Here is a 15787-nt window from a genome sequence, read left to right as displayed (position 1 = left end):
GGGCCACTGGGCCTTTTCTGCCGGTGGTCACCGTTCCGCCTACCTGGCAGGCGAGGGGGGTGGGGGGTGGCTCTGCCCCTCAGCAGGCCACTGGGCCTGCTCTGTGGATGGTCACAGTTCCCTCTACCTTGCCGGCACAGGGGGAGGGGGCCATGAATGATTTTTTTTTAATTAAAAAAATAGTTTTACTTGTAGTTGAACACAGTGCCTTTACTTTATTTATTTATTTATTTATTTATTTATTTATTTATTTATTTATTTTATGTGGCACTGAAGATTGAATCCAGGGACTCACACATGCTAGGCGGACACTTTACCACTGAGCCGCAACCTCAGCCCCTGAATAATTATTAAGGTGAAAATTATATCTGCTACAGAAGAACTGCCCCACTGAGCAGCAACTTACAGCCTAACACTTTTCTCAATATGTTTATCATGCCGAGATGGTAGATGCAATGTGGTTATATGTTGGTAAGAAAAGTCATTTAATGTGCCAGAATTTGTTCTATAACCGTTGTCTTTACAAAAGAAATTTATGAAAGCACTTCAAATCATTATTTCTTTCTTCGAAATAGTTAAATATAACCATTATGTGTATACTACTACATGTATATGAAATATGAGTGTATTATATATATCATATATATATACATTTATATAATTATAAGTTTAAAGTACAGTATTTTCTCCTATTCTTTCCATTTTAGCCCTCATTAAAAGCAGCAGAGTAGGATTAGAGTGGTTCAATCTCACTCTGCAAATCTATTTTTCTTATCACTCCATTATGCTTCTGTCCTTGAGGGAAAAAATCTTAAGTGTAAGAACAATTCTTTTCATTTTCCCATCCATTTCAAAATTTTGAATTGTCTTATATTTCATATAAGATCATCCATCATTTTTTACATATTTAAACTAGATAAGGATGATCCATATTCAGACCTAAGACTTTTCATTAACTTAATTGATTATTCTTGCTTCAAGTTTAGAAAATCAATGTTGGTACTCAGAGAAACAAGAGAGAATCTAGTTAGTGACTTTCCCTTGTAAAAACAACGAGTGTCTGCTTGTTTACATTTGCAAGTGATTATTGCAAGCGTGCTGGACCCATTGAATGGTTTAATGTCAATTGGCTCATTAGTTGAAATATATCCAATGAGTTATCTTGCCATCTTCAAATAACATCATAAGGCTTGTTCTGACTGACAGTTCTTTGTGTGACCTACAATGTGTGAAGCCATTTCCAATTATATCGTACCTATTTAAATGCATACACTTCATACTGGGAAGCTTCAGGGAAGGAAAGAATAATGAGGCTATACATAAGTAGGCATAAAAGAAAGAACAGATAAAGGCACAGTGACACTGTCAGAAATGAGGTAAATTGCATTTACCATACACGAAAGACAAAGAATCATGAAGATGAAATGATGACAGAATGAAGCAGGAACAATGTATGCATTTACTCTGTGCTGAAAAGAGACAATGCCCTCTGGCCTATTTTGTGTTTTTAGTGTCCACTCAACAAACTTTTTTTTTCAGCATCAAATTCCTATGGGAATCTTGCCAAGGAAAGGACTGCAGAATCAGGCATAGAGTATTGAATCATACACTAAGTGCAGGCACTGTGAACTAGAGCCATTTTAGAACCATACCTGTGGAAACACGGAATTTATTTTTTTGACATAATAGTGATGAGGGGTGTGTGTGTGTGTGTGTGTGTGTGTGTGTGTGTGAGAGAGAGAGAGAGAGAGAGAGAGAGAGAGAGAGAGAAAGAGAGAAATGTGTAAGGGATGGTTTGTGTGTATTCATCTATGTTTTAGAAAAATTGTTGTGTTGAATAGATTGGGACCCTAGCTTCAAGTTTTAAATAACTAACTATAAACTAATGAATTCACTTGGCCATTATGGATCATTTCAAGTGAATGTACCAAATTAAATATGAAAATACTGAAGACAGTGCACAGCAGTATTCAATGTCTGGTGATCATTTCTAACATGCTCTCCCAACCATGGAATGGTTTTAATCAGTGGGACGGGGAATTCCACTTCTTATTGTGGTATAAACAAGCTAAATGGGAAGCATAAATTTTTAATTTCTTGTCATTCTGAAATAAAATCTTAAATTCTTTTATATCCATAACAATTTTTGAGTGTGGGTGTAACATTCTGGGAACATGCCAGGCACTGAGGGTGCAAAGAGGAATGATACAAAATCTCCATGTACAAAGATCACACAAGACAGTGAAAGAAAATAAGATGCATCAAAATTTCATCCAACCAATGGATATCTATAATTTAGATGTTAGTACATGAATGCTGAGGAAGTGTTTGTTAAATTATTAATCTAATCTTAACCACAAGTACATGAGATGATTATAATTATTTCCATTTCATAAGGTGAGCAAATTTAAATTTAGAGAAGTTTCAGAGGTCATGCATTAGATCACTTGGTTAATAAAGAGAGTTCTTTTCAAATGGAAGGATTATTACTCGGTTGTTTTATCCATTTTTTTCTTTCACTGCAGTGCAAACATTATTTCTGCAATTCCTTAACGTGGATGAGGTTGTGAAATAACTTGAAAAGACTACCACCTTATCTCTATGTTATGCATGGAGTACTCTAATTCATGATGGACAACACTGCTTTTGAAACACAGGGAAATAGGAGCACAGAGGATGTAAACAGTGTCAAATTCTGGACGCAGTTACAAAGAAGAAGGAAAACGTTAAATTGAGCAGTCACTAGAATACTGAGTAAGAGACATAGCTGTGATGAAAAATTATGTATCAGATATCAGGTGTTGGCTTCCTGTGCATGATTTTGTTCAAACTTGGAGGATGTTCTTCTTTGAGAAGCTTATGAACTGAAAAAGTTCTGAATCAAACTCAAAGCCAGTCAGATCTCAACTTCCTTGTGGTTTTATTTATAAGGACAACAAAGTAATGAGACCAAAGCAGACAAACTCAAATTCTCTCTATTATAGCACAGTGAGTCTGGGAAAAACAGCCATTATTCTTAAGATATATTTATGAAACTACATGAGTTCAGTAATGGCTATCCAAATCAGAAATACTGAAATCACTGTAGTGACAGTAGTTCTACATTCCATTCAATAAGGACTCAGAGAGCAGACAGAGTGAGGAAGGGGGTGTGTGCATTCATTCTGTGTTGTAGTAGTAGTAGTGGTAGTAATAGCTGTAGTAGCAGGTTTTCATCAAAAAGGCAAAATGTTTTTATTATTATTATTATTATTATTATTGATTTAAAAAAACGAAATGGCAGCATAATGCATTAAAATTTTTATTACATATATGCAGCACAATTTTTTCATATCTCTGGTTGTATATAAAGTATGTTGACACCAATTTGTGTCTTCATACAGGTACTTTGGATAATGATTTCTATCACATTCCACCATCCTGGCTAATCCCTTGCCCCCTCTGTTTCCATCCCACCCCTCTGCCCCATCTACAATTAATCTGTTCCTCCCATGTTCCCCCTCCTTACCCCACTATGAGTCAGCCTCCTTATATCAGAGAAAACTTCAGCATTTTTTTTTGGGGGGGGGGGATTAGCTAACTTCACTTAGCATTATCTTCTCCAATACCATCCATTTATCTGCACATGCCATGATTTTGTTCTCTTTTATTGCTGAGTAAAATTCCATTGTGTATACATGCCACATTTTTTTAATCCATTCATTCACTGAAGGGCATCTAGTTTGGCTCCACAGTTTTGCTATTGTGAATTGTGCTGCCATAAACATTGGTGTGGCTGTGTCCCTGCAGTATGCTGTTTTTACATCGTTGGGGTATAGACCAAGGAGAGGGATAGCTGGGTCAAATGGTGGTTCCATTCCCAGTTTTCCATATTGGCTGTACCAATTTGTGGTCCCACTACCAGTTTATGAGTGTACCTTTTTCCCCACATCCTCGCCAACACTTAATTGTTGTTTGTCTTCAAAATAGCTTCCATTCTGAATAGAGTGAGATGATATCTTAGAGTAATTTTGATTTGCATTTCTCTAATTGCTAGAGATGATGAACATTTTTCATATATTTGTTGACTCATTGTATATCCTCTTCTGAAAAGTGTGTGTTTATGTCCTTAGACTATTTATTGATGGTGGTTACTCACATGATGTGCAAGCCATATATTTACAATATAACTTCAATTTATTTAAAATATATTTTATTTAAAATTATGTTAGGAAAGTATAAGAAAAATAATTTAAAATATCAAGAACATGGGGCTGGGTTTCTGGCTCAGCAGTAGAGCACGTTCGAGGCCCTGGGTTTGATCCTCAGCACCATATAAATATAAATAAAATAAAATAAATATATTGTGTCCAACTACAACAAAAAATATTTTTAAATGTCAAGAACATGACTAATATGCTCAATTTACTTTGTACTTCGCACTGGGCTAAAAACTTCCCATGCAGTGTTCCTTTGATTTTCACAGCGATCTTTTTATTAAGATGAGAAAGGAAACTCTGAGATTGCCTTGCCCAGGGCACACAGTTATCCTGCAGCTGGTAGGACTCATCTGGCGGAGTGACTAGATTCTTGTCCTCTGCCATCATGCTTTCCAGACTCCCTCAGATTAAAACTCAAAGGTGATTGAAAAAGGATAACTGTGCTAATAATGTTCCTTTGAATATTTTATATGAAGAGGTTCTGTGACTTGCTTTTTAGTAGAAAAATTTTCCATGATATTGAATAATAATAATAATTCAGGAGTGTGTGAGATGGCTATCAATTTTCTATCAATTCTGAGTCTTTCTATTTATTGTTACCAGATCAATTTAGGAGACATATTAATATAATTGGTGATTTGATATAATTGGTGATTTAATGACTGGATCAAAAAAATAGAAACTTCAGTGGCTATATTGTATATGCTAATTATAGTTTTACAGCTAGACAGCTAGTTTGTCTACAGAATAAAATCTAGATAATATAATTTGCCTATATGAAAGAGAATGTGGTTTCCTACATAGTTTTTATGTATGAAATGTTTTAAAGCTTTTAACTCTATTAATAGCAACAGTAGATATGGCAGTGTGCTTCAGAGTGCTTAAAGCTTTGGAATTAGAAGAAAAACAGGATTCAAATGACAGTTTTGCTACTTACTAGGACATATAGACTTAGTTATTAAGACTTATTATTTAGACTTCTTATTAAGCATCAATAATGCCATAGGGAAAGTGGGTCTATTAATATTTACTTCAAAGGAGTGGTAAGCAAAGATTATATAATTTTTCCACTTTTTAAGTAACATTTATTGATCTGTACTATGTGCAGAACGCTTCCTAAGTACAGTCATATAGCAAAGAACATAAGATTTCATTCCAGGACTCATAAAGTTTATATGATATTGGGATTAGAACACTAATAACCAAATGAATATTTAATATTAAACTAATGATATATAGGTAATGCATATAGTGCACTTTGCTTAGTTGTAACCATGTGGCAAATGCAAAATATTGCAGGGTTGAAAAAATAATAATCATTGCATTTTATTACATATATAAGGCCTGTATGTGATATGGTCATGTACGCAAAATAAAGCAAGAAAAGCAATCAAAGATAATGAATTTACTTCTTACAAAATGTTTAAAATAGGGGCTGGGGATGTGGCTCAAGCAGTAGCGCACTCGTCTGGCATGCGTGCGGCCCGGGTTCGATCCTCAGCACCACGTACAAACAAAGATGTTGTGTCCGCCAAAAAAAACCTAAAAATAAATAAATAAATTCTCTCTCTCTCTCTCTCTCTCTCTCTCTCTCTCTCTCTCTCTCCCCCCTCTCTCCCTCTCCTCTCTCTAAAAAAAAAAAAAAAATGTTTAAAATAGAAGTCCCTTGAAAAGGATGCAGAATCTTGGGATTTATATATCGAACAAGTCCCTTTCCTTTTGTTTAATGAAGGCAGAGCAGAAACTCCTAAGCAGAGTCGGTCTTCTCTGCTGTCTTCCCCTAATCTTCTTGCTAAAGCATTGGTCTGCCTGCTCTACTTAAGAGCACAGTGTTGATGACATTGAAAAATCATTAATGAAGCTCCCCTCCCTAGACCCATCAGCAATTTACATTTCATAAATGAAATCAACAGCCTGGAAAAGTCAGTGCTCCATATGAAATGGCAGGTTGTCTGCCTCAACAACTCAGCATGGGGATTTCTTGATTCCATGTTTCTGAAATGCTTGTATGTGAGCCCCAAATGAAAGGCTCCAGGGACAAGTGTTTATACAAGCTAGATATTGCATTAATGCTCAGTACTAACTAGTGGTAGAAAAAAAATGTAAGCAGAGAAGACTGAGTGAAAAGATAAAAGTGCCCATTCCTTTCTCTGGTCTCCAGATTTCAATCAATAGCATTAATCACTGTCCTTAGTTTCCTGTAGCTTCTTAGAACAGCCTTTGGGACTAAATTTTTTTAAATGTATATATTGTTGGTTTTTAAAAATATGACCAGAAATAGGTGCTAGTTGGGAACTGCATCCTTATATGACTCAAAAATTAATCATCAGTAGAAATGTCATCCACACAATGAGGCATTAAACTCTTAATGACCAAATAGCCGAATAAAAGAGCTGCTCACCTTAGAAAATCTGTTGACAATTTCTCACATAAAAATTCCCATTTTGAATATTTCAAGGGTAAAGTCCCAATCGTGTATGAAGAAATAAAATTACCTTGAAAGTTCATGCAATTTAATGAGCATAATTTTAAAATACTGATGCTCTTATCACTTAAAACTTTCACAATTTCACAACATTATTTTCTCCATTTTATGAACAACAAAATGGAGACTTATTTTAAGAAATACTGAAGGTTGCAAAACTTAGTAAGGAATCTGGCTTTTAAAGACAGATTATATGATCCAAAAGCTGGCTCTTGACACTCCAAAACAAGTAATAATTTACTTTTATGTTATCTGATTAGTGTTTACATAATACTAAAACCCAGTAATCCTATTTCAGTGAGAGGATCCTCACACACTTGTATATTTGATAGTGCATGATAGGCAATTTTATGTACAAGTTGATTCTAGTTGTATTGTATGCTATAAAAATGTTATCCACAACTTTTAGTTCTTCTAAAAGATCTTTATACAAATATTAAAGCTAAGAGAATTCTATTTCAAGGGTAAAATGACAATGTGATTGAATAAGAGCCATGTGCAGAGTAAAAGAGCAAGGCTCTTTCAAAAAGAGACACCTCATTTCAATTAGCAAAATAACAGTGAGCCCTATCCTAGGAAGAAAAGACGAAACTTGTAGGCATCTGTTTCTGGGAAATTAAGTTATGTGCCTCAGATGTACTTCAGAAGTGGAGAAATAAGGAGGAGATGGGGGTCATTTGGTCCTTGTGATGTGCTTTCTGGTTAGGGAGAAAAGGCTGAGAAGCTACAAGGGAGTCCTTTTACAGCCACCTGAAAACTGGAAGAATTTTGACAAGTTGTTTTGTAAGCCTTAACTGCCTCATCTGCAAATGAAGATAAAAAAAAAAAAAAACTTACTTTATAGAATAATAAAATAATACAAATTTGCAGTAGACCAGAACTTGAACCATAATAAATTATTTAGAAAATTAATTTTTACTACTAAAATTTGGCTAATTTGTTTGAAAGTTATAACATTGGTTTTAGCATAATTCAATCAAAAAGGAACTTTCTGAGGAAAAAAAAAATATTTCCCTTTCAGTGAAACTCAAACTCATCAAAATTTACCACCAAAAAGAGTTTGGTAGTGTTTTATTATGGATGAAGGAACTACATATAACTTAATTTTAGCCAGACTGGTGTAGAAAAAGCGCACAGCACCAAGAAACCCAATAATATAGGAGTCATTGAGTCAATGGTGGTTGTATTTCATATGGTTAAACACCGAATGATACTGCTTAATTGAAAAATTAAGAATGATACCGCTTAATTGAAAACATATCATTCTAAAATAAAGATAAATATAACAGCTATGTGAAACTTATTTTTTCCTTTTAGTTTTAGAAGCATGAGATAAACCAATTTCTTCTAGGACTAAAATATACAAGAGGGACTTTTTGTTGTTGTTGTTTCCTATTCACCATTTCCTTCACTATTCATTCAACAATATTTATTGATCAAATGCCATGTAGCAGTTATTTGACCAAATCCTGGTACTTAAGTAGTAAAGAAGACATAGTTTTTGTTCAAAGAGCTTATCATCTAAACAGGGAATACAGACAGGGAAAAAAAAACTATATAAATTATATTTTATATAACATTAAGGCACATAAAAAAACATCAACATCAAATTTCTCCTATCCAGTGAAGTGAAAGTCTCAACAAATGGCGAGAAATATATGCCAAAAAGTGTCAAAGTACATTAATAGCACTGACATCACTTTTTATAGGATGTGAATCTGAACCTTAAAGGAAGTAAGATGCGAATGACTATGTAATTCTCTATCATAAAATTTTGCAGTTAAGCAGATGTGCTATTTTACATTGTAACTACAGAAAATAAGAAACTACAAAGCTACAACCTGAGGTTTTTTTGTTTTGTTTTTTGGCAATGCTGGGGTTTGAACCCAGGGCCTTGTGCATGAGAGGCAAACACACTACCAGCTAAGCTATATCCCCAGCCCCTTAAGCTACAACCTGAATAACACTGGATAACACAATTTCTGAGGCATGGTCAATGCTTAGTGAGCATCCCTGTTATGGGTTTGCTTTTCCTGTTTTTGAAGGGAAGACAGCTGTATTGTAATTGAATCTTTCCATTAGTCAATAGAATCTCTTTGCCCAGGGATGGCACTATAACGCCTAAGCAAACCTGACTAAATAAGACAAGGAACTGGAAATTTTAAAATAGTATCATTATTACCTTTGGATAGAATGGTATCATAAGTATTACTTGGATATTTGTAAAAATTATGCATTTTTTAAAAACTATTTTTATACTGATACTTTAGAATGCATAATTTCTAGACAAAGGGAATTATCCCATGATGATAAGAAAACTGTTATTATTCCAATGTTTGCTTATGTTATGAAACTTAATATTGACCTATTTAATTTTTTTTTAATTAATAGCATTAGAAATACTAATAAAACTAGTTATATCATTTTGAAATTATTAAATTAACCACCAGGTGGAGCTCCATGAATTAAGTGTATCAGTCAAAAATAGAAAATTGCTTAAATTGGTCAAATTGGGAAAATCATGATAGTGATTATAATTTCTTCATTTTCAAAGCTCTTATGAATCATAGGAGATTGGATTTTATAAGAACAAGATGCCAAATTACTTTATTAATATAAAACTTTTTGGCAAAGTGGAGTTTGAAATCAAACTAGCTTTGCTTAAATTACTTTATGATTTATCAAAGGTACATTTTCCAATGACAAAGTCATAAAAGTATAATGTAGTGATGAAAGTAACTATAACTGAAATTGAGAACATATAAGAAAAATCAATGAAAACTGCCTATTAATCCACTTGTACTGATTGGTGTTCATTTTTTTTATTTGAATGTGTTTATGTACATGTTTTACTCCAGGACCTGAAACTAAAACAGATGAAAAGATCTCAAAATCAGGTAAGAGCACTTGTTAAAACTTTAACATTTTTTTTTAAAGTTCTGTTTGGTCTGAACAAGGCTAGTTGTACAATCAGGGCAGGGTGGGGTAAAGCCTTGAGACATGCAAAACACTGAAAATATATCAGCGCACCCTCCCTACATGTATTAAGTTAAAAGTATGCTAAAATCAAAGTAAATTCCATGCTAACAGTGTGTTTAGAGTAAGTTTATCAAAGTACCCCAACCATTAGCACTTTTTGCTCTCTGTTTATTTACTAGACAATTGAATATTGTTCACAAACTACAAAGGTATTAATCTGAAAAAAAAAAAAAAACTTATTCTTATGATCAGTTGAGTCTTATATACTTACATTCACATATAATAAACCATTATTTTAAATCACAAAACAGTGGTTTTATATACTTTAACCTAATAAATTCAACCCTTTTTTTCTCATTGACTAAATATACAAATATTCTTTGGAGAGGCAGTGGATTACCATATTGGCTATAAATTTAAAAATCAGAATGCCTTTATTTATTTATTTTGTCCTGGGGATTGTACATAGGGGCACTTAAACACTGTTATACATTCCCAATCCCTTTTTATTTTTTTATTTTGATACAGAACCTCACTAAGTTGCTGAGACTTGTCTTAAACTTGTGATCCTCTTGCCTCAGCATCCAGAATCACTAGAATTACAGGCATGCACCACCATACCTGGCTAAATATCAAAATACCTTTAAAATTAATTTTCTAAAAGCATATTTTGCAAAAGATAAAGTCAAGAGATTAGCTGGCACTCATGGCAGACAATAAAAGTTGGAGAAGAAACATCAAAGATTAGATGAAAATACAGAAACAGATTATAAGTATAGAAAAAATTCTAATTAAGTATATTATATTTATGGATAACCTAAATACTTTATATCTATATAAAGAAATGTATATGACTATATCTATCTAAGCAAAAAAAGATCTATCTCTATCTCTCTGTACAGTGAAATTGATGCTACATACGTGCAGAAATTCATATCGTTGTTCTTAAAATATTTGCGTATTCTCATTTACACAAATTTGATCCTTGATCCTATATTTAAGTCGTTACTATAAGCAATATATATATATATATATATATATATATATATATATATATATATACACACACACACTCACACACAAATATATATTTAATGTTAGCCTGAATTATTAATGTCACTTTTCTTAAAGTTTCTGCCAGCTTATGAAAAGGAATTGTCTAAGTCATTTTATTTTTAGTGAATGACCATAACCATTTTAAATGACTTTATATAACTTCAAAGCTTTTGTTCTCTGCCAGATGATAAAAAAATAGCAATTTTAAGCTGTGGGAAAATGTATATAGAATTACAATGATATATTGAGTGTTTACATAATAAAAATACCGAAATTTAGATATATTTTCAGAAAAAGAATAATTGCATATAAAAATTATTGCATATAAAAATTACTAGTCTCAATGAGAATTCACTCATCAGATAAAACCTGTTTTATGTTGTCCCTTCCTGTAAGCATGACATTACATTTTATACTTTATTTTGCTGTTGGTATATAAACAAAAAATTAGCATAGGCATTATAAATTACCTATTATTATTTTGCATTAAATATATATGTCTATTTTTATGGGTCATTTATTTTTAGCTTCCTATAAGGAAAGAAAAATTGGTATTACTGGCATTTTAAATAAAATATAACCAATCAACAATTTGTTGAGAACACATACTATGCTAATTTTGATGATGCAATTCTGGAATTGTGCTTGATGATACAATATTTACAAACAAGCAATAAGATGTTGTTTTTATTCCAAAAGAGTATAATTGGAACATAGACATGAACTGTTTAAAGACAGCTACAATGCAATTATATTAGTGAAACCTGGGAGGTCAGAGCCATTCGTATAATTTACTGCAATCAGTAAAAGTATCATGGCAATGGTATATTTAAAGTGAAATATTAGGAATACATAAGAACAACTGAGCTAGGTAGATGATTATACAGAATGCTGAAGAGATAGATTGGGCTTTATGCTAGAAAGAAATGAATTTGACTACCTTTGCCACTTGTTAGGGGTGAATTTACTTAAAAATCACTTCATGTTTCTGAATTTGTTTCCATATCTATTGAATGAAGGCCATTATCCTAACTTAACAGGGTTATTGTACAAAACAGAGGTAATACTTTCCACTTGGTACAACTTCAATAAATTGTTAGTCTATTTAGGAGTAAGCTCAGAGGGAGGGGTGATCACAACAGTAATGGGAGACAGGGAGAAAAGGACCAAGCAGCAAATGAGACTCCAGGGGTCACAGGATAAGCAGAACAGGGTAAAATTCAATAGTAATATGCAACAGGCTATAGCATGCTATAAGTTGGTTCCTAAAATTTAGGGACTATGTTGTAATAGTCAGGTTTTTGTTGTTGTTGTTGCTGTGACCAAAATGCCTGTTTTATGTTGTCCCTTCCTGTAAGCATGACATTGCATGTCAACTTAGAAGAGAAACAATATATTTTGTCTCATGGTTTCAGAAGTCTCAGTTTATGGTTGGCCAACTCCATTACTCTAGTTTCCAACTTAAGCAGAATATCATGGCAGAAGGACATAGAGTAGGAAAACTTTTCAGATTAATGACAGCTAGGAAACAGAGAGGGAAGAAGGATCCAGGGATAAGATAAATATTTCCAGGAAAACTCCCAGTGATCTACTTTCTAGGAGGGTACTCCCAGTAGTCCATTCAACTATCAATGGATTAATCCTCAGTCCATTATTTCACAAATGGATTAATCCAATGATGAGGTCAGAGCCCTCATTATCCAATCATTGCCTAAAAGCCTCATCTCTGAACCTTGTGGTATTGAAGAGTATGCTTTTAACACATGAGCTTTTGGGGGACACTTCAGATCCAAAACAAAATTAAAAAAAGGAGTAAAAAATAAAATTTGTAACCTTGAGGACTTGAATAAGAAATAAAAGGGTTATTATTGTCTTAGGATGGCATGCAGCATAAAATCCTACAGAAGGAAAATAGAGACAGATATTTGAACCAAAATATTTTTATAATAATTAGGCATTATAAAATCAGTAGGGGCACAATATAAAGGTGGCATAGAGAAGAAGCAATGGCTTTGGAGTTTTAATTTTAAATTAATTAACTTCATTTACCTTCAAAATTATTTATAGCCATGACTAATATTCAGCGTACAATGATTTTTGGTTTCTTAAAAATCACTCAAATTTGAAACCCACTGAAAACTACTAAAACTACTAATGACATTTTATCATATATTCCTTCAGGCATATAAACACATATGCTTTAAAAACACAATCATTCTCCCTGTATTGTGCTATAAATGCTTTTGTAATTGCCAAGCTGTTTCACCAAAAGAATAGATTCTGATGACATAGCTATATATAACCTCGAATACAATGTCTGTCTGTGGGTTTGGAGACGATGGTCAAATACCACAAATACCACAACTGCAAAAGTGAAGAGGATGCTTCAAAGGTGGAGTGGATGCTGGTTTCCACAAAGAGATATTCTATAGACAGGAGGAACTTAGGAATGATCATTTTGAATCTGCAGACTGTATCCATGGGTTTAGAGGTTTCAAGTAGAAAAAGGAAAGAGCTCTTCAAGAAAAATGAGCATGCAGACAGAAGAGTCAGGAACAAGGACAACTTCTTGGAGAAGTAAAAGAACTGGCAGAGAGATGGAAAGAGCCTTAGCGAGAAGTCTAGGAGCTTAGTGTGCCTGCTGTTGCCAGCATCCCGAAGTGGAGACACTTTCAGGAAGGAGACAATGTCAGCAGTCAGTACCAGTGCCTCTTTCAGAAAGGTGAAGAGTTGTGATGACCGAGAAAAAGTCATTATTTTGACACATAAAACTGTCATTCTGTGCCCTTTTCTGAAAAAGCTTGAATAGTGTGATGGAAGCAGGAAGCAGCTTATAAGAATGAAGAAGGGAATTTACTCGTAATAATTGAAGGCAGAATACAAAACTATTTTTTCAGAAGTCTCTTACTGAGAGGTGAATACTGACATTCCAGAACAAAGAATCAATGTCATATTTTTTTACATTACTTCTCATATTTATGATAGAATAGAGAATTCTAAGAAGAGCAAAACATCCATAGAGGGAAATCTTAATTAGGAGAGAACTGTCCCAGATATTAGAAGTGTTGGGAGACACACTGGAGGAGGAAAGAATTAGTTTAATTAAAGGGAAGAAAAAAAAAATTTCTCCAGAGCTTTGAGGGAATAATGAAAGGATGATTAAATTAGAGTTGAAGGTATATGAGGATTCTACTGCTTGGTGATCTTTTCTTAAAATTCTGTGAAGATGACCAATAACATTTGTTGCAAAATTCAGGGGATGGTTTTCTTGTTGCTTAATATGGTGATCCCTAGACAATATTAGACAATGTTTTTCACCTCTTATTTTTCAAAGTAAAATAATCATTTATATGGCAAAACTAAACTACTTAACTGACAACTGTTTAAAAAAAATGAAACAACAACAAAATATGACTTTTGTGATACTGGAGAAATATTATCATGATAATTTAGTTTTGATACAGCATAATATTTAGGCACAAATTTTTCAATCTCTCAATGAAAATGAATACAAACAGGACATATGCTTTGTTAGGTTATTAAATAATAGTTAAACATTACTTTCAGGAAGAAGTAGGCCTTAATGATAAGTGGTAATATCATTAAGAACAAAAATGAATACTGTTTAGATTCTACATATATGTGATGTCATGCATTATTTGTTTTAGTTTTCCATGACTGACTTATTTTACTTAGCATGATGTCCTCCCGGTTTATACATGTTTCTTCAAAAGGCATGGGAACATTGAACAAATGATACAAAGGTTCAGTTATGCACAATGAATACATTTTGGAGATTAAATGTACAGGATAATAGTTGCTGTGCTCTGGATATCTGGATATTCCCCAAATCCTAAGTTGAAAATCTAATTACCTATATGATAGTATTAAGAGGTGGGGTATTTAGAAGGTGATTCATGTCCCTGCAAAGGAGTTTCATGGGACTTGTACCTATATAAAAACAGGCCTTAAAGAATCACCTTGCCTCTACCATCATGTGAGGCCACAGCAGGAAAGCACTGACAAAGAACCAGAAAGGCCATCACCAGATGCTAAATACCAATCTACTGACATCTTGATCTTGGACTTCACAGCTTCTCAAACTATGACAAATAAATTTGTTTATATGATACCCAGTGTATGGCATTTTGTTAGAGTAGCCAGAACAGAAGAGGACATTGACTATATTTAATAACGTCGCTGTGCATTCAGAAAATTTGCCAAGGGAATTAATCTTAAATGATGTTCTCACCACCAAAGAAACCTCACAAAAGTCATAACTATATGAGATAATGGATATGTCAATTAGCTTGATTTTAGTGAATGTTTAACAATACATACATATATCAAAACATGACAGTGTATACCTTGAATACATACAAGTTCTTTGTCTAGCACGCCTCCATAAAGCAGGAAAAAATATTTAAAATAAAAGAGGAGTATTATTTATTTTTTACCAAAAAGACTTAAAATAATTAACAATAATTTGCTTTTTTAATTTATTCAGAAAATTGATATTCATGTACAAAATCTTCAGATTTCTATAATTATCTAATAAAAATATTCTGCCTGTACCTCACTTTCTTTTAAATTGAATGCAATACCTCTTCCATTCTCTGACTCTTTTGTTCCTTATCTCTCTAAATGGCACTTATGACTCACCATTCATTTACATTGACTTAAATATCTGAGTCATTTATACCTCCCCCTTCTCTTTCAGAACTCAGCATTCAAGTAGGTCCCGAGTTATGAGCTATGTGTTCCTCAAAATGTCTCTTAAATTGTGTTCTCTCTTTTTTCTCTTCCTTATAAGATGCTGGTACTGGTTCTTCCCATTTCCTTTATGAATAAATAAATGCATCGTTAGCTAAATATCTTGCTTCCATTTTCTATTTAAAGATACACCAGCAGCCAATGCTACCTTTACAAAGGGAATGTCTGCAGGGAGCAATGCTAGTCTCCCTGCCACTATGTTATAGTGACCCCAACATATTCTTAGCTTCCATTGGTCTAATCCACCTCAACAACCCCCCATATACATTTAAAAAGTATTACCACTTTTATGAAT

At 33.4% G+C, this 15787-nt stretch overlaps 1 protein-coding gene across 1 annotated transcript in view; it reads left to right on the top strand.

Annotated features, from left to right (window-relative positions):
- Positions 1-15787, top strand: part of LOC107155096 (triadin-like) — a 149375-nt gene that overhangs the window by 62066 nt on the left and 71522 nt on the right. Inside the window, exon 9 of the mRNA XM_048800416.1 lies at positions 9543-9581. Coding sequence (XP_048656373.1) covers positions 9543-9581 — 39 coding nt within the window. The remainder of the gene's footprint in view (positions 1-9542; positions 9582-15787) is intronic.

The sequence above is a fragment of the Marmota marmota genome, unplaced genomic scaffold (genome assembly GCF_001458135.2).
Source record: "Marmota marmota marmota unplaced genomic scaffold, marMar, whole genome shotgun sequence".
NCBI classification, from domain to species: Eukaryota; Metazoa; Chordata; class Mammalia; order Rodentia; family Sciuridae; genus Marmota; species Marmota marmota.
The sequence above is the reverse complement of the archived record's forward strand: the minus strand, read 5'-3'. Positions and strand labels throughout refer to the sequence as shown.